This window comes from Drosophila ficusphila, unplaced genomic scaffold (genome assembly GCF_018152265.1).
Source record: "Drosophila ficusphila isolate 14025-0441.05 unplaced genomic scaffold, ASM1815226v1 contig_791, whole genome shotgun sequence".
NCBI classification, from domain to species: Eukaryota; Metazoa; Arthropoda; class Insecta; order Diptera; family Drosophilidae; genus Drosophila; species Drosophila ficusphila.
The window spans coordinates 8,317,643-8,341,494 of record NW_025064737.1 but is presented as its reverse complement, the minus strand read 5'-3'; the positions used below and the strand labels follow the sequence as shown (position 1 = coordinate 8,341,494).

The 23,852-nt window shown below is 41.0% G+C and overlaps 5 protein-coding genes across 7 annotated transcripts; 2 read left to right on the top strand and 3 right to left on the bottom strand.

The window, feature by feature from the left end:
• Positions 1-7,659: 7,659 nt before the first annotated feature.
• Positions 7,660-8,711, bottom strand: LOC108088092. The gene has a single exon (XM_017185748.2). It carries the CDS (start codon positions 8,544-8,546, stop codon positions 7,848-7,850), a length of 699 nt encoding a protein of 232 aa, XP_017041237.1. The 5' UTR covers positions 8,547-8,711; the 3' UTR covers positions 7,660-7,847.
• Positions 8,712-8,806: 95 nt separating this feature from the next.
• LOC108088091 lies at positions 8,807-9,749 on the bottom strand. The gene has a single exon (XM_017185747.2). It carries the CDS (start codon positions 9,747-9,749, stop codon positions 8,910-8,912), a length of 840 nt encoding a protein of 279 aa, XP_017041236.2. The 3' UTR covers positions 8,807-8,909.
• A 92-nt stretch (positions 9,750-9,841) lies between these two features.
• LOC108087907 (band 7 protein AGAP004871) lies at positions 9,842-11,745 on the bottom strand. Of its 2 annotated transcripts, XM_017185487.2 has the most exons (5): positions 11,432-11,745; positions 11,231-11,372; positions 10,823-11,182; positions 10,602-10,767; positions 9,842-10,541 (listed from the first exon to the last, which is right to left on the bottom strand). In XM_017185487.2, exons 1-5 carry the CDS (start codon positions 11,514-11,516, stop codon positions 9,936-9,938), a joined length of 1,359 nt encoding a protein of 452 aa, XP_017040976.1. In that variant the 5' UTR covers positions 11,517-11,745; the 3' UTR covers positions 9,842-9,935. The 2 variants fall into 2 exon arrangements, with proteins under 2 accessions (XP_017040976.1, XP_017040977.1); XM_017185488.1 differs by lacking the exons at positions 11,231-11,372; positions 11,432-11,745 and having other exon boundaries at positions 10,823-10,903; positions 10,960-11,107.
• A 1,629-nt stretch (positions 11,746-13,374) lies between these two features.
• LOC108088073 lies at positions 13,375-15,793 on the top strand. Its single transcript, XM_017185723.2, has one exon. The coding sequence runs from the start codon at positions 13,485-13,487 to the stop codon at positions 15,627-15,629; it is 2,145 nt and encodes a 714-aa protein (XP_017041212.1). The 5' UTR covers positions 13,375-13,484; the 3' UTR covers positions 15,630-15,793.
• Positions 15,794-20,659: 4,866 nt separating this feature from the next.
• LOC108088087 (band 7 protein AAEL010189) lies at positions 20,660-23,402 on the top strand. Of its 2 annotated transcripts, XM_017185743.1 has the most exons (9): positions 20,660-20,897; positions 20,950-21,100; positions 21,161-21,293; positions 21,348-21,523; positions 21,771-21,936; positions 21,994-22,540; positions 22,599-22,640; positions 22,984-23,046; positions 23,121-23,402. In XM_017185743.1, exons 1-9 carry the CDS (start codon positions 20,723-20,725, stop codon positions 23,186-23,188), a joined length of 1,521 nt encoding a protein of 506 aa, XP_017041232.1. In that variant the 5' UTR covers positions 20,660-20,722; the 3' UTR covers positions 23,189-23,402. The 2 variants fall into 2 exon arrangements, with proteins under 2 accessions (XP_017041232.1, XP_017041231.1); XM_017185742.1 differs by having other exon boundaries at positions 21,161-21,523.
• The last annotated feature ends 450 nt before the right edge of the window (positions 23,403-23,852 follow it).

Genomic DNA, 23,852 nt, shown 5'->3' with positions numbered 1-23,852 from the left:
TTGTATAATTCTACCATGGTCATACTTTGAGCGTAAGCGAGAATTGCATGTGAGATTTCGCAGTGAGAGAGATGTTTTGAGCGTAAGCGGTGCTCACGTCTTGAGAGAACTAGAGTAAGCCGTGCTTTGTGCTCAGAGTGCAAATGAGAATGCGGAATTCGTGCATGTGAGATTTGACAGTGAGAGAGAGGTTTTGAGCGTAAGTGATGCCCACGTCAGAAGAGAACGAGAGTAAGCTGCGCTTTGTGCTCAGAATGCAGATGATAGTGCTGAAATCATGGGAGAGTTGCTGGTGATAACAAATTTTTATACTCGCTCTCTTCTAAGCTCTCAATGCAAAATTCTCCCATATATATTTCGATCGCGCTCCCTTGCAGTTCAGTCTGTCATGCGAGCGCGCGGCGAGCGGTTCGTAATGTAGTCGCGGTGCGGGAAATTCGCGGAAATCACTCAATAACAGTGTAAATCAACAGAAAAGTGTATTAAAAGTGCAAGCAGCTGCCCCTCCAAGTGTTTAAGTCACGTTGCAGTTAAGGATCTCCAACAAATGTGGCACAATCCAAAAAACTTCTTGTCCTTGTATGAGTGTGATGATCTGACCAGCAAGAAGTTACAGTCAACCCGACGCTGGAAAAAATCAGGGAGTTACTTTTATCCTGTTAAACTGAGGTAAGTCAAGCATATATATTCAAGTTTATTAGGTTAACCAAATTTGATTAGGTTACATAATATATTAAACAATTTTTAAATGCCTAATATTAATTAAGCTACATGTAGAACCAAGAATTTAATGTGTTATACTGATGCAAAATATAAAAAAGTTTTCAGTGAAGATAATTTTCCAACACAAACAGAAGTGGTTAATTTTAATTAATTTCATTATGACTCTTTACGTGAGGACAGTGCATGCGAAGATAAATATCTCATTAGTTGCTTTTCTTAGTCGACGTCTGCCGTTGAGAGACTTGCAGTTGGTATGGCTAAGCAATTGGATATTTTTGAAAATCCGTTCAGCTAAACTTTTTTAATTACTTTCACTTTCTCAAAAAGTTGCTGACGTCAGCCCGGGGCAATTTGTCCCGATGGCAGCCTCTGAGACTATTGACAGAAGCCTATGCCCCAGTCAAGGAAACCTAGAGAAAAAAAACCAAAACAAAAACAGTCTTAGAGAGGAGCATATTACACGGCCTTTTAATTTGAGACCGTCTTGAATTGTGTTGACACAAGTACTCGGGCTAAATACGTTGGAGCCGGTCTTATTCAAAATGAATGAGATTAGACGCCTCCTGCGAACCGATCCCATCACCACCCACGTCCTTCGCCCGTCCAATGGACATAACCGGGGGCAATCTCATCTCATTGTCATTGGGGCCACAGCTTTCATGGTCAAAGTACTCCGAATTGCGAGTGGCAGTGGCAACGAGTGTGTTTGGGTGCTCAGGTGGAGGACAGCTGACTCGAGTACAAGGTGACTGCAAAAAGAATATTGTCTTCATTTAATTAGTTAAGTGCTGGAACAGTTCTATATTGAATGGAATATTAAAATAATTGACCTACTTGCTTAACAACTGCTTGTTTTCCTTCTACGCAGCTAATTACAACCTCAATTATGGAAACCCGCATGTGTGATGGCAAATCAATACAGGTATTCAATTTGTAAACATCAATTTAATTTGCTTAAAGTCATCTATTTTGAACTTAAATTAGGTAACGAAATGTGAGCTATTTAAATATGTCAAATAAACAAACATATGTGGTCTTGCATACATATATGGAAAAGTATAAATGCTTTATACTGGAAAAGTATTTATGCTTTAATATTCCTTAATATTCAATTTGGCAAATAGTATACAGGAAGTTAATTTACTCTAGGGGAACTAATTAAGTATTAAAGTTTATAAATTTAAAAACAAGTTTAAGAAAATTTGTTCTTCAACCTTATATATTATTTATATTAACCCTTTAATAATAATATTTTTATTTAAAATATTTATTTTGTTTGTAAATGTATGCGTTTACTTTTGTTATTAAACATACAACTAAATTTTTCTTTACTATTTTACTAGACCTTGGTATTTCAAATTGTTGTTTTTAAAAACTGGGGACAGTTTTCATGGTCCGAATCGGTTAACAGTGAAGGGAAGATGGGAACAGTCCTGCGCATTGGGGGATGGGAACAGCATGCAACAGTTAGTCGACTTGAAAATCCCCTCAAATAACTCCGTTTGGGAATGGAAATGAATGAACAGAAACGGAATACGCCCGAGACTTACGTTGCAAAAGGCGAAATTTGAAACGAACCATTCCCAGTCAAAGGATGTTGGTTACATCACAAGGCAAGGAAATGTGAGCGGAGGATTGGCTCAGGATAAGATCTGGTGTTGGACGCATAAATGTTCTCAGTTTTTTATTAGAGTCATGACCGATAAAAATAAAAAAAACAGTATGCAAAGCTTATTATTTCTGTGCTTTGTCCCTTAAAACAATATTCAATGATGGTCATATTTTGTTAAAAGTTAAACCTTTCTAGAAAAAAATTTAAAAATATATGTCGATAAATATTTGTTATTTGAATGATAAGCCCATATTTGTTTTTTTAATTCGTACCATAAAATTGCTTTAGATGAGATTTCATGAAACAATAATCTCTTTGCATAAATGCATACATTAAATTTTTGTTTTTATAGAATTTAGTTGGTGGGAATTTGTTTACCTTTTCAATTTTATTAAATATTTATAAAAGGTATTAATTCATGATACACGAGTTGTTTAAACTGTGTCAAACTTCAAGGTTGCTAAAAAATGTCACCGTTTAGAATGGAAATTCACGTGTAACCTTCATTTTCGCTTTGTCACTTGCGTTGTTTTTTGATTTGTTATATCCTTTTATTATTGATTGGACACTTGTCTGCCATCAGATAAATTACACGGCAAGTGTTTAAATGTCCTTCGAATGGACAAGTAATGACAGAAAAGCAAACTTTTTATACGGGCGTGGCAAAAAATAAAAGGGGGTCGAAAAAGTTGTTGCACTTTTGTTTGAATTTTCTTGGCTCTTTCATGCTCCCGTGGCCGCGGAAAGTTTTTTTTCTTTTTTATTCGCGATGGCCTCTATGTGACTTTTGTGAGTGGGCCTGTGGGTAAATTTCGGTTGGAAGAGGATTACCCCGTTTTCCTTAGTCGGCAGCTGCTTTAAAACTTTTGATGCTCCTCATACATATGCTACATGTGTACTCTTAAGAGCCTCTGGGCGAACTTTCCACTGTCTAGGAAAATGGAGAAGCCAAGGAGATGGCATTGTTTGATGAGGGGGAGGGGGTGGAGGGGTGGATGTGCGGTCGAGGACACCCTGAGGGGTTAAACCTGTCTGTCAAAGTTATAATGTGTGGCTGCCTAATTTGCTGTGAAAACTGATTTGCACATAATCAAAAAGGTTGTCTCCCTCAAAGCTTAACAATTGAGGTTAAGGTTGTCACACAGACCTGTTATTAACCATCATTAAATTGTTTAATTATTCTCTCTGGTCTGCCCTGTGTTGTCATTTGTCGTGGATTTATTGTGACAGCCTAAAGTTTACAAAAGCCGCATGACTTTGCATAATATCCATTTAATTAACAATTATTATATGTGAGCACTTTCAATCAACGCTTCGAATAATTAACAGCGCATAAAGTTACCTTTCCTTTTGTTTATATATTTTGGTGCAATTCCTAAAATCAAAATTTAATTTAAAGAGTTAACTTAATGACGAAACTATTCGGGAATAGTTGAATATTATTTTAATATTTAACTGACTAGCGCAACTCATTTTCCTGTTTGGTTTTTTTAACGTAGTTTACCAATTTATTTCATTGCAACCAGCCTTCACAATTTATAAGCTAAAATGCTGCTTAGCAACATAAGCCAAAAAATAAACAACTTTGACAAGATTTAAATTTTAAATATTGACCACAGAAACTGTTTGTCATATTTTGCACAAATATTGATTTAAGCTTTTGATACTTTAACAAGCTCAATACCAGATTATCGAATTACTATTAAATGGTTCAATGAACAACTGAATGTAAAACTTGCCTATTGATTTTACTAATTACAGTTCAATTTCACAACTCCAGTTAAACGATTGCTCGACAAACGATATTCAAGATAAACACAAATACTACCAATAAATGAGCGAAAGCCAAATCCATTGATATCTGCATTATGTCTTGTTAAATTGGGTGCTTACGCTCCGAATTGCACACACATCCTCCAATGTAATTCAAATTCAATCAAATCTAAAATTCATATTTACCGATTGTTCGCATGTCGATTGCCACATTATGCGCTCCGAAATGATACTACCAGCTTTTGGCGATGACTTACACGACCTTTTTTTCCCGTCCGGCTCCGTTGAATTATGCAGTATTTATGGCAGCCAGCGATAAACTCGAAGGAAAATTAGTACAGCAATCTGTGGCCCCACATAGTTGTACTCTTTAAAGCCAGCGCGATTGACCCCTGAATATGTAATGAGGTCAAATCGAGGGGGTGCGGTCGTGGGCGGAATAAATCAGCGGTGGCCCATCGTAAATTCCGAGGACTGTGTGGCCAAAGAATCGTTGGCCAGGCGGCATATTATTAATATTTTCCATATCGCTTTTGTGCGTTTTTAATACTTTGTTTGAGTTCTTGGAAAGTGAGACTCAGAGCACAATGGCCAGCTGAGGATTGCAGCCGGCGCAAGGGCATTGAAATAAATCAAGTCGGGGACCGGAGACCGGAAACCAGAGTCCAGAGACCGAGACCGAGTATAAAAATCAGCGTCGACATGCAGGCCACATCTTTAGCGAAAGCTGCTCTCAGTTGGCATGGGCACACGGGGCGTATGAGTAACCGCTGGCGAATACGAATCCAAACCCGTGGCCAAGACCTACGGCTAGTCTCAATCAAACAAAGCGTCGTTGTGCAGCTTGCTAAAATCACCGAAGTAAGGGGGCACTGGTGATTGTCCAGGCTCGGTTGGCTAGCTGACTTTCACCATCCCCTCAACTCATAAACAAACAATGGCGCTGAGGGGCCAGCCTGGCTTAATGAGTGTAAGCCACAAAATCAACGAGTTAAATCGTGTAAAGAATGAAGCTGGATCCTGAAAACTGGATGCATTACACTACCCAAAATACATTAGGGCTTTAAGAATTTAACAAAATGTATGAAAACAACTAAAAACTATGTTCTAAATTCGTAAACATCTGTTCATGTTTAGGATATGCACTTCTAGCTCGCCCAGTTAAATAAATAAATCAAACAGTTTTGCTTTATTTGGATAAAGATTTTACATAACCCCTGAAATGTGCTGGTTCAGGTATTTAGGTCAAAAACCTGGTTGGAGTACACAAAAACAAGAACGAATTGTACTGATATAAACAAAAAATATATTTGATACAACTTAAAGTTTATAGCTATTATTAAATGGGTTCATAAATCAGCTGTCTGCAACATAACAAAATAAATTTATTTATAAATAATTTAATTTAATTTGTTAAATTGTGTTTCTTTGTTCCTGTCAAAATGTCTTGCAATTCTAAAATAAACCAGAGTCAAACAATCTCCTCTTACTATATGTGGCTTTTAGCCACAAGATGTTCTGCCAGTGCAACGCATATTCCAGTGCATTTCGTCCTGGTTCCGGGCTGCACATTTATCAAATTCTAATATGGCCAAACGAGCCACCAAACCGACCCACAACCGCCAGCTGTCGACGCTCCGGGAAATGGATGTGTGCCTTCCTGCTTACGAATGCCTCATGGCCGATGAGGCACTCTGGCGGAGTCGGGACTTTGGTCAAAACCAACAATGGGGAAAGGCAGCAAAGTATGCGGCAGAGGATCAAAAACATAGCTCCCTTTAGTTTTCAGCTCAAAGGAGAGGCGAACAATGCGGCAAAGCAAACGCAAAGGGACAAATCAATGTGGGTAAATAATTTGCGAACGAGCCTTATTCAATGGCCCTTTGATTGATTCGATAAATAAATTTTCTGGGCAAACGGCAGCAAATCGAATTCTAATTTGGCTCAAGAAGCTGCCAATATTGCAATGCAATGCAAGTACATACTTTGATGTTTAATTATGGAAAATGCTTCAACACCAAACACTCATTAAATTGTTTGGTCGAATTAAATGTCCGAGTGGCGACCGTTTAAGGCCGAGTGGTCAAAAGGGTTGACACGACCAGAAACAGAAGCCTCAGCTCGTTTGTGGTCTGTGGGTGCTGATTTACGACGACAGTCTGTCATAATGTCGCAGAGCCCTTTTGTTAATGCAGCCGAATCGAACTGAAAGTGGCATTCGACATTCGGGCCGGAAAGAAAATCAATTTGTCAATAGCAATCAAATCGTTTTTAAAGCACTAAAGCGCATTGCAAAGCTGTTAAACTTTTAATTCCATTTGGATGGCGGGACCAACAAATAAATCAAAGTCAGTCGAGGGTCGACGTCCTTTCCCTCCCCCATCACGATTTTCCTCCTCTTGGTCCCAAAAGGTCGCCAGCTGCAGCGAATGAATTAAAAGTACCGACCAACAAACAAACAATCCAGCGAATGGTCAAACAAACATACAGTGCGTATAGTAAAAGTTTTCAATTTCGCTACAGTTGTGGCCGTGATTTAAGTGCTACGCCTGCTGTGACACACCAGTTCGGAATATACGATTCCAACTCCGAATCCAACTCTCGTGCCCAATCCGCAAATAAATTCATAATATAAAAAAGGAACAAAAAAAAAGAAATGGCGGAAAAGGGCACATAAATTTCCACTGGCAGCCATAATTTGAGCAATCATTTAGACATCACGTAAATACAAATGCATTTTGTCTAAATTGTTTGCTTCAATTTCGATTTGAGTGTGCATTCAATTGAAATTAAATTCAATTGTTTTTTTATTGCCAATCCCATGCACTCTGACACTCACTCATTCTGCATTCCAGCCACCCAGCCACCCAACCACCCATCCACCCAGCCATTCAGCAATACAGTTTTTCCAGCCGGGAGTGCGATAAACAATACCCCATGCATTTTTAAAAATTGCTTGTATTTGAGATTAACGACATCCGCCGTATTTATAGGCAAAATGTTGATACGCTGCCAGGAACAACACTTGGCCAGCCACTTCTCTGAGGTCATTCTGGCCAAAAGTACGACTGCGGGGCATGCATGTTTTGGGTGTGTATCCCGGTTTCCCGGTTTCCCGATCCCGCCACCGAAATACCTTATCCCCACAGTGGGTTGCAAGGATAACCAACTGCAGGCATAAAATATGTAAACTAAAAATAACAAAATTTAAGTTGCTGAACTCTTGAAATAGAATTTTCATATAATTGGTTTCCAATGTTATTATAAGTACCAAATGGATTTTAAAGATATTAAAAGGTAAAGATTGTAATGGAACCTCTTCAGCTCTTATAAATATTGTTATTCATATTAGAATTCAAAGAACTCTAATAAATATTATTGTAATTTTTGTAGAGGTGATTCAAAGGCCAGACTTAGCACATGAAATAAAATGAAAACTTTTGGGAAGATATAACAAAATAGTTGAAGCATTTATGTTAGGCTCAAAAGCCCCAACATTTTTCCAATAGAAAACCACTGTAGCTTCGTCTGAATATTTATTTGTTTTTGTGTTTCGCAGCTGCACGGCTACGAAAAAAAAAGGAAATCGAAAAGGACTAGAAGCGAAGCAGGAAAAAGAGAACAAATCGGGGCGGAACACATTTCATAAATCTTATCCGCGATTGAGCACAGCTCCGACAGCCTTCGAATTTGTTTTCGATTTTTTTTTTTTTTTTTCGGGGCAAAGCTCCCTCGACGGTTATTTTGTGGCCGATTTGTTTTTCCCCGATTGCTGTTCGACGTGCTGGTCGCTTTTCTTGGATGTTTGCGATGTTGGCTTTTTCTTTGCAGGATTGGGCTCCGATGGCTGGCAATCCCGCAAGGAAGCGGCGGTCTTGAGCAACTTCTGGTGATTGTAGGGACCGAAACGAGTACGCGGATCGGAGCTCCGACCAAAGGATATAAAGGCCTTGGGCTGCTTGAGTGGCTTGCAGCGATCCTTTGGTGGCGGGGTCTCCACATCGGTCGTTGAGGATGGAGGTGGTGTTTTGGGCTTCTTCTTGGTAACACATTTCACTGGTGGATACCAACGCCTAATGCCATCGTAAAGCATTCGCAGGGCAAAAATAATGGCGATCACTGCGGATATCATCACCAGGATCACAAGGATTAGCCGGCAAATGCTCCACATGACCGACCTCCTTCCGCTCTCGTGCCACTCCTCCTTCCCGTGGGCTTCCACCTGGCGGGCCACCTCCTTTCGCAGCCTGTGGCAATCGTAGGCGGACATCAGACCAACGCGGGACTTAAAGGGGGCGGGAAGGTCATCCGCCCACCATTTGTCCCACAGATCCGCCTCCTCCGCGCTGGGCAGCAAATGGGCACAGTGGGCACACACCTCGTTCATCCACTCCTGGCACTCCCTGCTCTCCAGGTTCAGTCTGCAGGCTGGATTCATATTTGTTACTTGAGGGAGAACTATTTCTAAGATCTTGTATTTCTAAGCTTGCTTAAATTTTCTTTATTGCCCTTTGAATTGTTGGAAATTCCTATTTTATTCGCAATTTTATATAAAATTATTAATGGCTAAATGATTGTCATGTCCTACAATTTGTTAACAAATTTATAAACCAAATATACCCTCTCATTGATTTCATATTTATTTTATAGCTACTTAGGCTTATTTTGTAATTCATAGTGACGAAAACAATTTCCGAATTTATAATTATGGAATATTTTGTCGAATTTAAATATTTTATTTAAACAATAGCAGCGATTATCATGGAATTTTAATATATGTAACTACGAAGCATGTATAGTATCATTGAGAGCTTTGAGAATCGGACCGATTTTTTCCAACTCGCTTTATAAAACTGGCCCATTTTATACTGTATTTTCTTTTGGGCACAGGGCTTGACCTTTCAAAATTTGAGGGTGCTCTGCCATAAGTTTGTGGTGATCCTGCCTCAGCCTGACTAGTAAAAGGTTCCGGTTCATTAGCAGCCGGTAAAGAGAAGTTTCTTGAAGAAGATTCGCTAGCTTTTTGTGTTGGTAACCCTTTATTTGTTTTCATAGCTGCTCCACAATCCTGCTGACTTTCTGCGACTAGCGATGAGTGTGGCAATTCCATTAAGGAACAGTAGTTGGCCTTTAGTATACCACGGCCTCGACCTCCGTAGGACATTTCACGACAAACGCCTATTGGACAGCTGGCAAAGAGATGTGAGGGCACATCGATTTCGGGTGTAGTATTGGAGCTTTCTGTTTGTATTGCACCACTGGATGGATCTTTGTTTGATCCTGCTAGAAATTGACTATCGGAGACACTGGGTGCAGGACTATATCCTCCAGCAAGCCGTGCTTCCTTCTTCCCATCCCCTTCGGTCTGGACGAATAAGCAGCTCCTGGAGATCAGCCAGATCCAAAATCCGATCACAAAAAGCAAGAAGGTTAGCATCAGGCATAGGATCATTGGGCTGACCTCGAATTCTTCGTGAGCCTCGGATTCCAGTTCGCGTTTTAGTTGCATGCATTCCTCGGATGTGATCATTTTGTGTTTCAGATTTTCCTCATCACTCCATTTTGGCGGATGTACTCCAAGGCATTTTTCTTTAAAGTAAGACATTTTAACAAACCAATGTGTTTTTTTTCTGTTTGACATATAAAAAATCAACGACTTGACTATGAACATAAAGGTTTAAAACACAGTTTTATTAAAATCTTACTTCATTTTTAAGTTAAAAACATTTTAAATATAATAGTTTCGCAGGCTTTAAATATTTTATTTTTCAAAGCCTGTCAATTAAAAATAATAATTTTTACCGGATTTGTGTGATTTTGAATCCTCTTACTTTGAAGACGAGGTGGGTTTGGGAGGTGGCGCTGGTTTGTCGGGAAGGGGAGGTAATCTTGGATGAGGAGGAACAGGTGGAAGGTTGGGATGCGGAGGAATCGGAGGAAGTGATGGCGGTTTGGGATGACGAGGAAGCGGAGGAAGGGATGGCGGATCAGGACGTGGAGGAATAGGGATACCGGCTACCGACTTAGTAGAAGTTTCTGGCTGGGGGAGAAGTGGATAAGGATCGCTATCAGCTGTTCGATCGGCTCTTCTGCTGGACGAAGGCTGCTGATTTCCAGTCCGACCTCTTTGGCTGCCAGACGGCCGTTCGCCATCATCAGGACCTCTAGTGGTTCCAAAGGGTGGCCACTTCCAAAATCGACTCCATTTCTTGTCTTCTTCCGGTGGAGTTCCACTTATTACAACTTTTGGTGAAAACATATGTAGATAATCCAGTTGGTCATCGCGATCGTCGTCTTTTCTTCGTTTATCATCCTCATTTTGTTCATTCTCATTCTCATCATTAAATGGTTCCATTATTGCCAAGGGAATTGGAAAAATCACAGTGACATGACGTTCAGGTGCTAATGAGGAAAGAACTTGCAAATGCCTTAGCTAATTTGAAGAAAAAAGGGTAAAAATATCGATTGAAAAAGATATTTTTCAGTCATTTACTTGTAGAGTAATTTGGTTATCGGACATCACATCGGAGGATTCCTTTAAAAACTGTGATGCTTTGGCTTCCCCCTCAGCCAAAATGACTCTAGCCCTTGCTTCCCTCACAGTTTCAGCTTCGATGGCCAAAGAGCGCTCCAAACTCTTGGGTAAAGATATTTCCATGCTGCCAGAGCGATCTCTAATATTACTGATATGTTAAGGGACAATATTTGGCTTACATGTCCACTCGCTCTACTTTCACTCCCCAACGTCCTGTGATTTCGGCCACCGCTTGCTGGATTTCCTTGGATAATTGTTGCCTGGAGGTCAAAAGTTCGTTGAGTTTCATGGAACCAACAATATTTCGCAAGGTGACTTGGGAAATTCTTTCGGTGGCGTCTCTGGCATCGTCCACCTTAATGATCGAGTCGATGGGATTGTGGATGCAATAGAACACTACTGCATTCACTTTTATGGTCACCGAGTCTTTAGTAAGCATCTCCTGGGGACTCACATTAACCACATCTGTGCGAATATCCACCGTGTCATAGGAGTCGATACAGGGGAGCTGAAACACCAGGCCAGGACCAAAGGAGTTTCTAAAAGTAGAAGATTTAAAACCTAATTCATCTAGTGGAAAACTTCACCTGATGCGACCCAAGCGAAACATCACAAGTCGCTGGTATTCCATTGCCACAGTTACAATAAAGCACAGTGAAAAGGGTAAAAATATCAACACAAAAAACCAGGACAAACACACAGCTATTTTTTCTATAAAGGCACTATTACCTGTAAGAAGTTAATTAAGGAAACGGTCTTTAAAGTTCTTAAAAACTATCTTTTCATACTCTCATCTCGTGAAGGTTCCTTCTCATCATTCTTCTCGTATTGAACCACATACGGATCTCTCATTACAACTAATTTTTTGTACATCCTTAAACATTATATTCCCAATGAAGGTTATTTCAAATACCTATTGAATCAATTCTATTTCGTATCTGTCCCAACTTGAATTGACAATCCACTTAGTTGTTTGAACTTTATTCGATCCCCTAGAGTTTCATTTTTAAATTTAATATTTGCATAGTGTGCTCCGAATTGTAACTGAAAAACTTAAATTTTATTTGAAATTGCATTTTTCATGCAAGTTTCATGAATGGAAAACTTTTTTTGGCAGCACGAAAAGAAGAAATAAAAAAATTCTCGAAATGGTCAGTAAGAAACAAAAATTGGCCAAAAAAAAAAGGAATAAAATGAAAGGGAGAAAACTTTATCGCAGTGCGATGCTGACAAAAGTTCACAGAGCAAAAAGAAGGGGAAAACTTTTGTTTTCTCGCCTTCTTCGCTATTTTTTATGGAGCGACAAACAAATGGCAACTGACTGACCAGGCTTTAATACCATGAAGTGGCAAGATGGCCGAGAAGATGGCCAAGAGCGAGGGGGGTAATAACTTCGAAATGACTTTTGTTGCTTCCTAGCGGCAGTCTGGAAGTTGTGACTCTTTTTTTTATTTTTTTATTTTTACTTTTGCCCTTCCGTGACCACATGTGCCGGGCTGAAAGAAAGTTTTTCCTCTCTCTCAACAGATTCATGGCCCGAGCGCCATCATAAAGTAATTTATGCGATTTGCCCATTCTTCTGGTGACCCCAACCCGTGAACCATCACCTCCTGCCACAATTTATCTGATTGCAAGTGCAGCGACATATGGCCAAGTCCGAGAGCCAGTCCAAATCCGAGTCCCGAGTCCAACTCCAAGTCCAGCCAATTACCCTGGCGCGTCACATAGAAAATTACTCTATTATATTTCGCTCTGATGACGGATAAAGTTATTAGTCCCCATGGAGGAGGTATTGTGGCTTCTGCCATGAACTTCGAAACAAAGAGCAAATGAATGTCCTGACCCGCTCTGATAAACTAATCCATCATTGTCAGTTGTCAGGAGCGGAAATGGGGTTCCTGCATGGCAGACGGGCAAAAAGAGCTGCTCTGTGAAAACAATACGAGATTCCACCTGTTGCCGTGTGCAAGTTGGCAAATTAATGGCATTTCAATGCAGTCCCAGATACCGATGCAATTGCCTCAATCATCGCTGATTGGAGGGCGATAAGTGTGGCTTGTCAATTCAGTGTGGATGGCTTGAACGATGGATGCGAAAGTGTATTTATCCAGAGGGTTTTTATGTTAGTCGAACTCAGCTGCAAATTGAGATAAAATGTGTGGCAGACTTTTAAAGGGAGCCACTGTTGAATTGGCGGTTTTTGATTAAAGGAACTTTTGATCGTGGCCACTCGAAGTCAAAATGGTTCTGTTTTTATTGGCTTAATAAATCATTGCTTTATTGTTTAAAAAAAGCGTTAATATTTCTCTTCTGTTAAATTGCAAATAAGTATGTTCGTTTTAAAGTTCTAAAAAATTGAATACATTAAAATGATTTACCCAGTTAGTATATGATTTTTTTGTGAGCGAATTATACAACAACACCATGTGAAGCTTTAAAGATGAAATAAAGTACAAATATAAAACAGATATTTAAATAAAGTGTAAATGGTTTTTGACAATTGAGAAGACAGAAGACCGCAAGATTAAATATTGTCTTTAATTCAGTGGCCTAAAATTTTTTACAACAATTTAGGGTAAAAGAAAGGAAAATACGTCTATTTGATTTTTTATTTTTGTTACTTTCAATTGGTTTCAATTATCAGAGATCAATAACTAACTTTTAAAACCAAGAAAACGAAAAGTGTGCCGTGCAAACTTGCCTTATAAAAAACAAAAAGAAATGACTCATTCCATTTTTTACCTTATCACATTAACATCCATAGCATCAATCTAAATTTCAAGTTTTATTTTTTAGTTTTTCTTTTTCTTATCGATATCTAGGAAATAAACCAATTTTACAATGCTGGACAAGCCAGCATCGGTGGGGGCCACGTGGTTTACCAATCTGTCCGACATACAGGTGGACGCCATCCAACTGCTGGCCTTCTCGATCCGGGATGATGGAGCCGAGGGCACAGTATACCGCACCCATTTGTGTCTCAGTCGATTGGGAGTCACTCCCATGGTGAAATCGAGGATGCTTCACAAGCTGATCAACGTTTGCCGCGGCAGCGATTTGGCCTTTCTCTACTTCCTTTTGGAAGCCTGTTACAAAGGCGCCGGTTTTGCGTACAGCGAAAGGATTTTGATGTCGGCTATCACCTTTCTGGATTTGGAGATGACCATGCGGGAATTGGATCGCATTTTGCCACCCGGAGTGGAGCGACTGAAAAAAAAGTCGATTGCTCCTCCGCCGGTAACTAAATCCATATCCTTGCCGCCATCGCCAAACAGAAGGCAATCCGATTTTGGAAAAGTCCGATCGCCGTACTTCACGTCGCTGCCAAAACCAAAGGTGCCACATGTGGGCAAAAAGATCACCGCCAAAAGACCTCATTTGGTGGTCACCTTCCCCTTTTGGCCAGCTGGCGAGAGGCCCAACTACAAGGTGAATGACGAGAGCCGCTGGTTTGCCACCTACAAGTTCCAGCCGGTGAAGCGGATGCTCTTCAAAATGGTGGGCGACATTATGAGTGACTATTGGGAGAAGGTGAGCGGAACGGGTAGTTTCATTCCCGAGGATGAAACCTTCCCCCTCTGCGAGTTCCACAAGGCGGCTCTGCGCAAGGAGCAGCTGGTCAAGGATGCGGCTGTGGTCAAGGCGCATAAACAATGTCTGGCTCTCGTGGAAGTAAATTCCCGTGATGATGTAGCTCTAAAGAAGCGCATAATTGCCCAGTTGGACAAGGACATCGAGGACTGCACTCAGCGATGGAAACGCCTTCGTGACCGCCATCACACGGATGTCATGTTGATCGAGGATCACGATCAGATGTGCTCAATGGGCAAGGTGCCCACAACAAGGCAGGAAAGCAAAATCAAGCACCTTAACCTGGAGGCGGATATTGGTCGTTTGAAAACCAAACCCACTATGGGTGTACATTTAATCACCAGCAAGGCAACCGTGAGTCGTTTGAGCAGAGTGCGGGTTTCGGATCCGGAAGATGAGATTCCCTGTCCATTGGAAGAGCCGGAGGAAAAGCTGACCAAGTGTCCGCCTCAGCTTCTGGGAAATAAGAAGCGTACGCGGAGGGTGATTATGACACAAACAAAAGTAGGTGATGAGAGGCCACCTGTAACCTGCAAGAAGCCATCCTTGAAACCGGGACGCTTTTTCAAGAGTACTCGTCGGCACAGTCCCTTCGTGTTCCACTACCATGAGATACCACCAAAGGATCAGGACCCTGCTGCTCGCGATGTGATGCGCAGCCAGGCCATTCGCACCTTGAAGGAGGAAAGTTGTCCCTCCAGCGAGGATGGCTACAATGGGAGGATGCATCCGAGGGAACAGGTGGTGACCGCCATCGTTGAGTGCGCCCAAGACATGTGGTTCGGTTCCCTGGAGGCCTATCAACGAAATCAAGTTTCTCTCAAGTCCGAAAAATTGAAAAATTCCGATGAGTCGGTAAAATCCGCAACTACTCCGATTTGTGGACTCCGAGAAGACGACGGCCTCGAGTGGACAAAGCAAATCAAGCACTTCGATCCCGACAATCGGAATCTGATGGAACGGCTTTTAAAGGATGGATTTGATATTCTGCGACGGGATCCGCGATGCGTTTTTGCCGCCTTTCCCAACTCCCACAAGTCGTTCGTGATGCAAGAGTGGATCAAGCGACGATATGGAAAAACCTATAGTCACGAGGAGATCGGCAGGACGGTTCAGAAGGGCATAAACACCTTTCATCGCCTGGAGAGGATTTTATCGCATGCACCCAGTGCAAAGTACGATGGATATTCGGCAGATGACACCTACGCTGACCATAAGCGTCTAAGAGCCCTTTCCGAAAAAATCAAGGAAGACTACCGTATGCCGCTGAACGATAAGATCCTGGCCCTCACTCGAACCTGCTGGCAGGCCATGCGACCCCATTTGGTCAGAGGATCCACATTGCTGAACAGCTTTTTCGCCTATCTGCCCGTCAGATATGCAGATATGCTGTAGAATGTAGAATAGTGACCAAAGATCTGGCAAGAAAAATTCAATGTTTCCAAATTGTATGTTAGCAAATTTTTGTACCGTCCTTTTTTACCAATGTATACTTTTAAGTATGCTGATTTTTAATGTAATTGACAAAGTAATAAATGAGAAACTCATTTGAAAATGAATGAATGGTTTTAGTGGCAAACTGTTTTTTTCATCAACGTTGGTTTATATTTATTCATTAGGTTTTGGCTTTTCAATTCAAGTACCTTAAAGTAAAAGTATTTAGTTTCTGTAACGTTGCCAACTAGAGACGTACCACTCTAACCGAAAAGAAAAACTAGTCGAACTAAACATTACCAATATAAATGAGGAAATTTAATTAATGGGCGGCATACAAATAAGTGGATAGCGTGCCGTGGCAAGTCGTGGTTGGCGTGGCAAGTCCTGCTGGAACTCCTGCAAAATTCATTGAAATTACCAAGCGTGAAATGAGCAGCTGTCACAGCGACACAAAGGAGCTCCTGAACGAGGCGACTTGAGTCGAGTCCTGGTCGACATGCAAAGCCAACGACTAAAGCAAAGAGCGAAGTTCTCACGAAACCGATTCCAATACCCACACTCACCAAAGCAGATTTTTAATAAATTTACCTATCTGCATATATATAATTATTAAAGATTTTTTCGAGAGAGTAATTCAAATAAGTCAATCTTGGCATTGTATTTTCTTTTCTTTCTTTTATCTATAATAATGAATTATTAAATTTTCTGTTTACTAAAGACTTCTGTAACTGTTTTATAAGATTTTCCGAAATTATTCGAATATTATTGCAAATTCCAAAACAGAAACGGGAATGTCCTTCAGTCGCCTTGCCAAAGCGAAGAGGAGACAAAAGCATCCTGAGATCTAGACAGCAGGCGAATGGCAATTTGAAATTTCATTAAATTTGTCTCAATGCAGACACTTTTTCCCACTTTCGGTTTCGTTTTTTTCGGATCCATTGTTCAGCGCTGGCAATGAATGGTGCGAAGGCAGAAATTTGCCATGGAAATCAGCACAGATGACTTGGCAACGGTTTTGGTATTGGTATTGGTGTTGGGAGGAAATTGGGTGAATCCCCTAGTCGCCGTGTGGCCTTTAGGCCATTCGATGCTCAATGGGCGAACGCCACTTGCGGCCACCGAAAAGTTGCGAATAAATTCAATCATGTCCAAATTGTTTTGGGCCGCACTTAAAGCCATAAATTAGTGTTGCATACGACCGGAGCTGTTAATTCCCGCAATCAGGAGCCGTATTGTTGGCTCCGGCATAAATCTGGACCGGCGATAAGTCCGTGCCAGGACGAATCCCATATGTATTCCTCCAGCCGGAAATGTCCGCCGAGCGCCTTCAAGGAGCCAAAAGCAACAAGCGACTGAAAGATAAAATCCCTTTTTTTTTCTTGCGTTTCTCGTGCGGATTTGTGTGCTCACTAAAGTGCAGAAAGTACAAATGCCGTGACATCAGCGGGCTGGTGGGGTTTTCAGACATCCTGCGTTGGGAAATACGTAAATTTGCCAAGTGGGTAAAAATGTGAAAATGTGTTGGCATTAACAATGCCAAGCTGAGCTTAGATAAGACGTGGAATGTGAAGAGGATAAGGACGGACCAAGAAAAGCATTGGCACTGGCAAAGGATAAGGATGGGCAGGTGACCAGTAAGTCGTTCCGGCCAGGACATGTACTTCCATGAAGAGCACCTGGACGTGGTTGTAAAAACATTTACTTATTAAATGCGTACTTTTACTGGCAAGCACAAGGTGGTATCTGCATTCGAAGGAAAAATGTTTAAAAGGAAAGAACATTATGGAAGTATTTTCTCGTGAATTGACGACAAGTCAGCTGTGTCTTTAAATTTAATATTGTTTGTAGTGTTTCTAGTAAAGTCTAAAAACTAATACGGTTGTATGGAAAACTTAGTGGAATCGTGTATGCTACATATATTAACTTGAGGAGGATGATATTTGGTAATACTTATTTGAACGTTATATACCCTTAAAAACCAGTTGATCATTTCGAATGACGATAACTGATTTCTGCACTTTACTTTTTCTTTGTTGAAAACTCCTCAATAAAGAGTTTTCCAGCTAATTCAATTGCTTACTCTACAACTCCGTGACTATTGTTTCCTTTCGCGCACTAAACCCCAAATTCTTAGAAAGCTTTCGCTGAACATTGAGTCACACATGTTTGGCAAATGTTTAGTCCTTGTCAGCAAAATCCTGGCCTTGACTTAATTTATGCTCGGCAAAAGGTTGCTGATATGCATAAACATGTGTTGGGTGCTCAACTGGGGCGTATAAATGTCTTGCTAATGACACTCATCCACACGCACAAGAAAGGACAATTGTTATTTAAATTGCGTGTTGACTTTGCTTAAAGTCAAACATGCGCCAACGAAATTCCGGAAAAAGGGCAGAAGAGCCGGCTAACCAAGGCCGCTGCTGAATTTATGCGATACGGATGCGAAAACGAATCCGAAACTGATGTATTCACCAAAAAAAAAGGACGCACTGACAATCGAGAGGGAAAACTCAGGCAGAAAGCCACTAACGAGCACATTTAGCCTGCATTTTTTACCCGCCTACATTTTTTGCCGGCCACACTCGTGTGATCCTGTTTCGCCTGTTTTCATTCATGTCTTCCACTTCATTCATTCTTTGGTTTCCGGTGCTCCATTTCGTCCTTTCTAGTTTTTGGTTTTGGTGTTTCTGCGGTCACACACTCCAAATGAATTTTCAGTTGCATGTGACTGGGTGGAAATGTTGGTAGGAGAGGCCAGTGGCCAGGGAATATGAGGTCAAAGACCCTCTTGTACTCTTGCTGAGAGCAGTCTTAATTTGCTCTAAAGCCTGGAGTATTTTAGTTTCTCATACACTGGTCAATTCAATTTAAGTTTAAAAGACGGTTTAGCATTTACAATAAATTATATTAAAGTCATTTAGTTTTAATATTTTGTGTAAAGTATTGACAATTATTAATTGAATATTATCAATATATAACTACTAAAAAATAAATGTTTATAAATAAATTTGGGAGTCTTGAGAATAGGACATTCTTAGATTTTATAAAGATATATTTCTTTACGTTCTTAATAATTTTGATTGTGTTTTGTTTTCGGATACCAAATTGTTCTGTAGCTTTCCATATGCCGTCCATCCACTCATTTTGGCCTAGTTATAGTCATCCGCGGTTTCTGTTGGCACTAACTTCATTTGGCCCTCGTTTTCATTAGAACGTGGCCAGACTGAGGCCAATGACGAAGTGACCTGCCCTCCACCCAAAAAGCCCGCCAGGAAACCAGTCAATTTGCCAACTTATAGCGGCAGCAGCTCCCTCAAAAAACAAAAAATAAAAGCCAAATGCCAAGCTACCAGCTAATGGTGTTCTAATTATTTTGGTATTCGCGCGAAAAAATTCGCAATAAAATCGGAAATTGTTTTTTCTTAATTAGATTTTTGCAGAGCCGATTCGTTAAATCGTTTTTCATGTTAATTGGGAAATTCCCCGAAAAACGAGGGACACGCCCCCGCCCGCAATCCCAAAATCCAGAGGCCGCCCAATGCCGCAGCAAACTGTCGATGGGTATAAAATAAACCAATTTCCTATCGTCGCATTGCCGAAGGCTTCCGGCCGGGCGGATCCGGATCCGGAGTTTGACCGCAGACGCGGATGTGTGTGCGGGTGTGTGTGTGTATGGGTGTGCTGAAATTTGGCATGAAAATGAAAACGAAAACGAAAACTTTTACACACGCCCCTCCGGCGACCGCCCACCGCGACCATGCCCTATTCGCGCAACCGAAAGTTGTGTAAATGTGGGGATTTGAGTTGGAAAAGCATAAATATCGGCACCGCCAAAATGTCACGCTTCTGCACCCCGAAACTCGAAACCGAAAACGAAAATGGCAAATTGAAATAGGAACAATTTCGAGCGGTTTGTGGGCACTACTACTGCATTTGCACACCCACACATACACATACACACACACACACAAGTATTTGACGGCAGCACGTTTTAACCCAATTTCAGTGTTCGCCCAGCCACGTGGCTTTTAATTGAGCTCCCACCGTCAGTCACATCTAATTATAATTGCTCACGATGGGTGTCAGGGAATCTTTTTGGCTGGGTAAAGGTGCAGACTTGGGCCAAGGTAATATTTCAATGTTATCGTGCCAGTCATCGTCACGTTCACGCCTCCAGGTATTATCATTGGAAAAGCCTTCGCGCCAGCCAGCGTTGTTTTCCCCTTCCCGTTCACCTTCCCATTTCCCTAGCCTTTTCAGCCACTTTACCAACTTCCCCTACTTGGCAGGATTCCCCTCAAAGCGGCTCAAAGGGACCTGCCAAGAAGCCCGCCAACCGGCTTTGGTAACTAAAATTAGGAGCTCTTCGTGTTGGGTTCATTTTTCCATGTCAGATTTTGACACTTCAGACGCGGCGCGGCGTGCCTATGGTACAGTGCGTTTCGTAGCTATAGGTGTCTTAAATATTCAAAAGGTTACCAATTAGAAAAGCATGTGATAAATTTTAAATATATAGAACATTTAATGAGGTTTAGCAGATGTGTTGAAATCTAATTTTAAATTCGTCGCTATTGTGATGTGATCAGCTTATGTTATTTGTTATTTCGGTTTAAAGCTACCTCCATCCTTTTTTTTAAGCAAAACTAGCAGTGCACAATATGTATTTCCATTAGCTTCCGATCCCTCATCTCTCATTCTGACCCTTTGCTCTTGATGTCACCGATGAGTTCTCTTGAAAAAAGTGGCTTGCTTATAAGCAGAGTAATGTGCACTTTTGGGGTTTTCGTGGGTTGACAGTGAATGGGTTGCAGTTGAGCTTTCCCAGTTGGAAAAGGGAAATTTATGAGCTCTTGTGGGTTATGTGCAATTCCGCTCCCCCTTTCGATGTTTGCACGAATTCCACTCGCTTACATGGTGGCAATAAGTGAGGAAATTCATGGGAGTATTTGCAGGCGGTATCTCTTATTTCATAGTGTTTACTTTGAGGGAAACATCAAACACAGGAGTCACGTAATTTTTTTCCACTAATAAATAATTTCAAATTTGTCGTTATGAGCGATCAAAAGGAGGGAAAGGATGACAAGGGAGCTGGTCAAGAGTCAAAGAACGAGCTGAATGCACCACCGAAGGAACCACCTAAAGATCCTGAAAAGGAAACATTTCGACGTCCTTCATCCGAAGATGGTACAGGTCGCCAGCCTCCTCCCAGTCGATATATCCAAACCAGTAAGTGCTGAATAAATTATATACTATAGTTCCTAACCAATATCCTTTCCAGCTGAGGACGACAAGAGTACCAAATTCGAGAAGTGTGCCGTTTTCATCTGCTGGATACTTTTTCTGATTGGGTTTCCCTTCTCCCTGTGCTGTTGCATAACCGTGGTTCCCGAGTATGCTAGATTAATTATTTTACGCTTGGGTCGGCTGAGGTGAAGTCTTATCCTTTCTCCACAATGATAACTACTCATTTTAAGTTCAAAAATCCGTAGAAGGGGAATTCGAGGACCAGGCTTAGTGTTCTATTTCCCCTGCATCGATGATGTGCGCGCAGTGGATATGCGAACCGAAGTAACTAACGTGAGACCGCAGGATGTCCTCACAAAGGACTCGGTGACGATCACTGTGAACGCAGTTGTTTACTATTGCATCTACAGTCCCATTGACTCGATTATTCAGGTGGACGATGCCCAGCAAGCCACGCAGTTGATTTCACAGGTCACTCTAAGGAACGTCGTGGGAACAAAGACACTCAATGTCCTTCTGACTTCGAGGCAGCAACTTTCAAAGGAAATTCAACACGCGGTTGCTGAAATTACAGCCCGCTGGGGAGTGAGAGTTGAGCGAGTTGACGTGTAAGTACACTTTAAATTATTTTTTCTTTTTTTTTTAAATTATTTATATACATTTTTGATATATCACAAACTTCACCATCTATATATCATAATGAGTTCTTCAATAAAATTTGATTACATTTCCAATTGGAGCTTTTATGAGTTGATCTCATTATATTAAATACGTACAGATTGTCACTTAATTGTTGTTAACAATTAATATATTATATAAAAACAATTAAAAAATTAACACAAATTTTACCATTAGGATGGATATTATATTGCCTTCCAGCTTGGAGAGATCTTTGGCCAGCGAAGCGGAGGCTGTAAGAGAAGCACGCGCAAAATTAATTTTGGCTGAAGGAGAACTTAAAGCTTCGAAGGCTTTAAAAGAAGCCTCTGATGTGATGTCAGAGAACAAGATCACACTCCAAGTATCCACACTCTTTAATTTATTTGATGTGTGTTTAATGCACTTTACTGTTTTATAGTTGAGGCATCTGCAGGTCCTGTCTTCGATCGCCGCAGAGCGACGTGTCAGGATCATTTACCCCATTCCTCTCGAGATAATGGAGCCCTTTTTGGATAAAAGCAAGGACAAGGGAAAGGATGATGGTGGAGATGGTGGTAAGGATGGTGAAGGTAAAGATAAAGGTGATAAGAATAAAGGTGGTAAGGATAGTGACGGCAAGGATAGTGCTGGCAAGGATAGTGATGGCAAGGATAAAGGTGGTAAGGATAGTGATGGCAAGGATAGTGATGGCAAGGATAGTGATGGCAAGGATAGTAATGGCAAGGATACTGGTGACAAGGATACTGGTGGTAGCAACGAAACTCGAAAGGAAGGTGGTGAAGGTGAAGGCTTTTTGTCCCATTTCTTTTTTAATGAAAAAGTCGAACCAAAACCAAAAATTGAGGAAGACGACGAGGGTGACCCAAATGTACAAAACTCGGCAAAGACCGATAAATTATTATTAAGTGAAAATAATGAAACACGCCATTCAATTAATGCAGATTTGAGCAATCAGAGACCTACATGTAAGTGTATCTTCAATTTTGTTAATTTCACTTGAGATATATTTTGTTCGTTCTTCAGATGTCGCTGTGAATATGGATTCAATCAAACCTAAACTTTCGGGTATGTCACGAAATAATAATATTAGTAGATGTTAAGAGATCTCACATTTAAAGTAAGCGACTTTAATAACATCGTACTTATATAGAGATATAAGTCGCATAGCGTAAAATCAATTATTAAATGCAATAACTACCAACTTTAACTTTTGGCAGATACCCCTGGTGGGTATGAAACAATTATTTTTAGGTGTTTTTAGATAATAACGATAATGATGAACGGTTGAAATAAAACATCACCTGTGTGCACACAAATTTCCGCTTAAACAGCTAAACCGCCACACGAAGGTTAAAGTTCTATGATATATTAGACTTATATTGAGTCCTTAATCTTGTCCTTATTTTAGGCTCTTTTGCCACGGATGGCAGTGCCAGGGCGAGGGAAACGCCAAGAACATCGCAGCGGCCAGGCGAGTGATATAGAAATTCAAAGTGATTTGTTGTTCCACCTCCTCTAACCGTCGTGTCGTGTCCCGAATTTCAGGTCGAACCGGCGGCCTGGCGTTTATGGACCTGCAATCTTATCGGGACTTCCTGCGAACTCGTTGGTAATCAGCCGGCGGCTGGCAGTCTCCTGGCAGCAGGACAATGGGAAGGCCAAGCGTGAAATGAGCAACAGTCACGTCAACCAATAGGGCCACAAACTTGATTGAAGGGCATTATCCCAGCTCCCAGCTCCCCAGCTTCATCCAGTGGAGCGACATTGACACTGCCATTGAATGGCCTCCAAGCGTTTTTTGTGACACGATAAAAAAATAGCTGAATACTTCGTATTTTTCTCTTGCGGTGGGAATGGAACCCCGTCGACTTGCAATTTATCACCTTTAATAAATTGGAAGTTTGGCGGTCGATACTTCAATGGCGGGATAGAATATAGTAAATCTTCTTTCATAGAGCAGTTGACATTTAAAAGCAAAAGCTTTATAATAGGGAGTGGCACATCCCAGTAGCTAATTTCTCCAAATGTTAATTCTATTATTTCCTAAGTCTTTCGAGTTTCGGGCTGCCATAAATCAGCAATTGTCAAGCGCAACCAATTAACTCCCAATTACCGCCGACAGCAAAAATATACTCAAAAGTCACTCAGCAATTTTGGCTTAACATTATAAATTTGCCCAACTTTGTGCATTTATTATTTAATTTGGACAAGGCAAAAAGTTGCCACAAAGTGGGCTGGGCGTGGCAGGATGTTAATGCAGTTTCTGTGTGTGCGAGC

Coding starts and splice junctions, on each gene's coding strand:
- LOC108088092 (XM_017185748.2), bottom strand. CDS start 8,546: ATGAATCCAGCCTGCAGACTGAACCTGGAGAGCAGGGAGTGCCAGGAG.
- LOC108088091 (XM_017185747.2), bottom strand. CDS start 9,749: ATGTCAAACAGAAAAAAAACACATTGGTTTGTTAAAATGTCTTACTTT.
- LOC108087907 (XM_017185487.2), bottom strand. CDS start 11,516: ATGTACAAAAAATTAGTTGTAATGAGAGATCCGTATGTGGTTCAATAC. Junction 11,373..11,431: donor GGAACCTTCACGAGATGAGA/GTATGAAAAGAT, acceptor AACTTCTTACAG/GTAATAGTGCCTTTATAGAA. Junction 11,183..11,230: donor TTTCGCTTGGGTCGCATCAG/GTGAAGTTTTCC, acceptor TTCTACTTTTAG/AAACTCCTTTGGTCCTGGCC.
- LOC108088073 (XM_017185723.2), top strand. CDS start 13,485: ATGCTGGACAAGCCAGCATCGGTGGGGGCCACGTGGTTTACCAATCTG.
- LOC108088087 (XM_017185742.1), top strand. CDS start 20,723: ATGAGCGATCAAAAGGAGGGAAAGGATGACAAGGGAGCTGGTCAAGAG. Junction 21,524..21,770: donor AGAGTTGAGCGAGTTGACGT/GTAAGTACACTT, acceptor TTTTACCATTAG/GATGGATATTATATTGCCTT. Junction 22,641..22,983: donor AATCAAACCTAAACTTTCGG/GTATGTCACGAA, acceptor TCCTTATTTTAG/GCTCTTTTGCCACGGATGGC.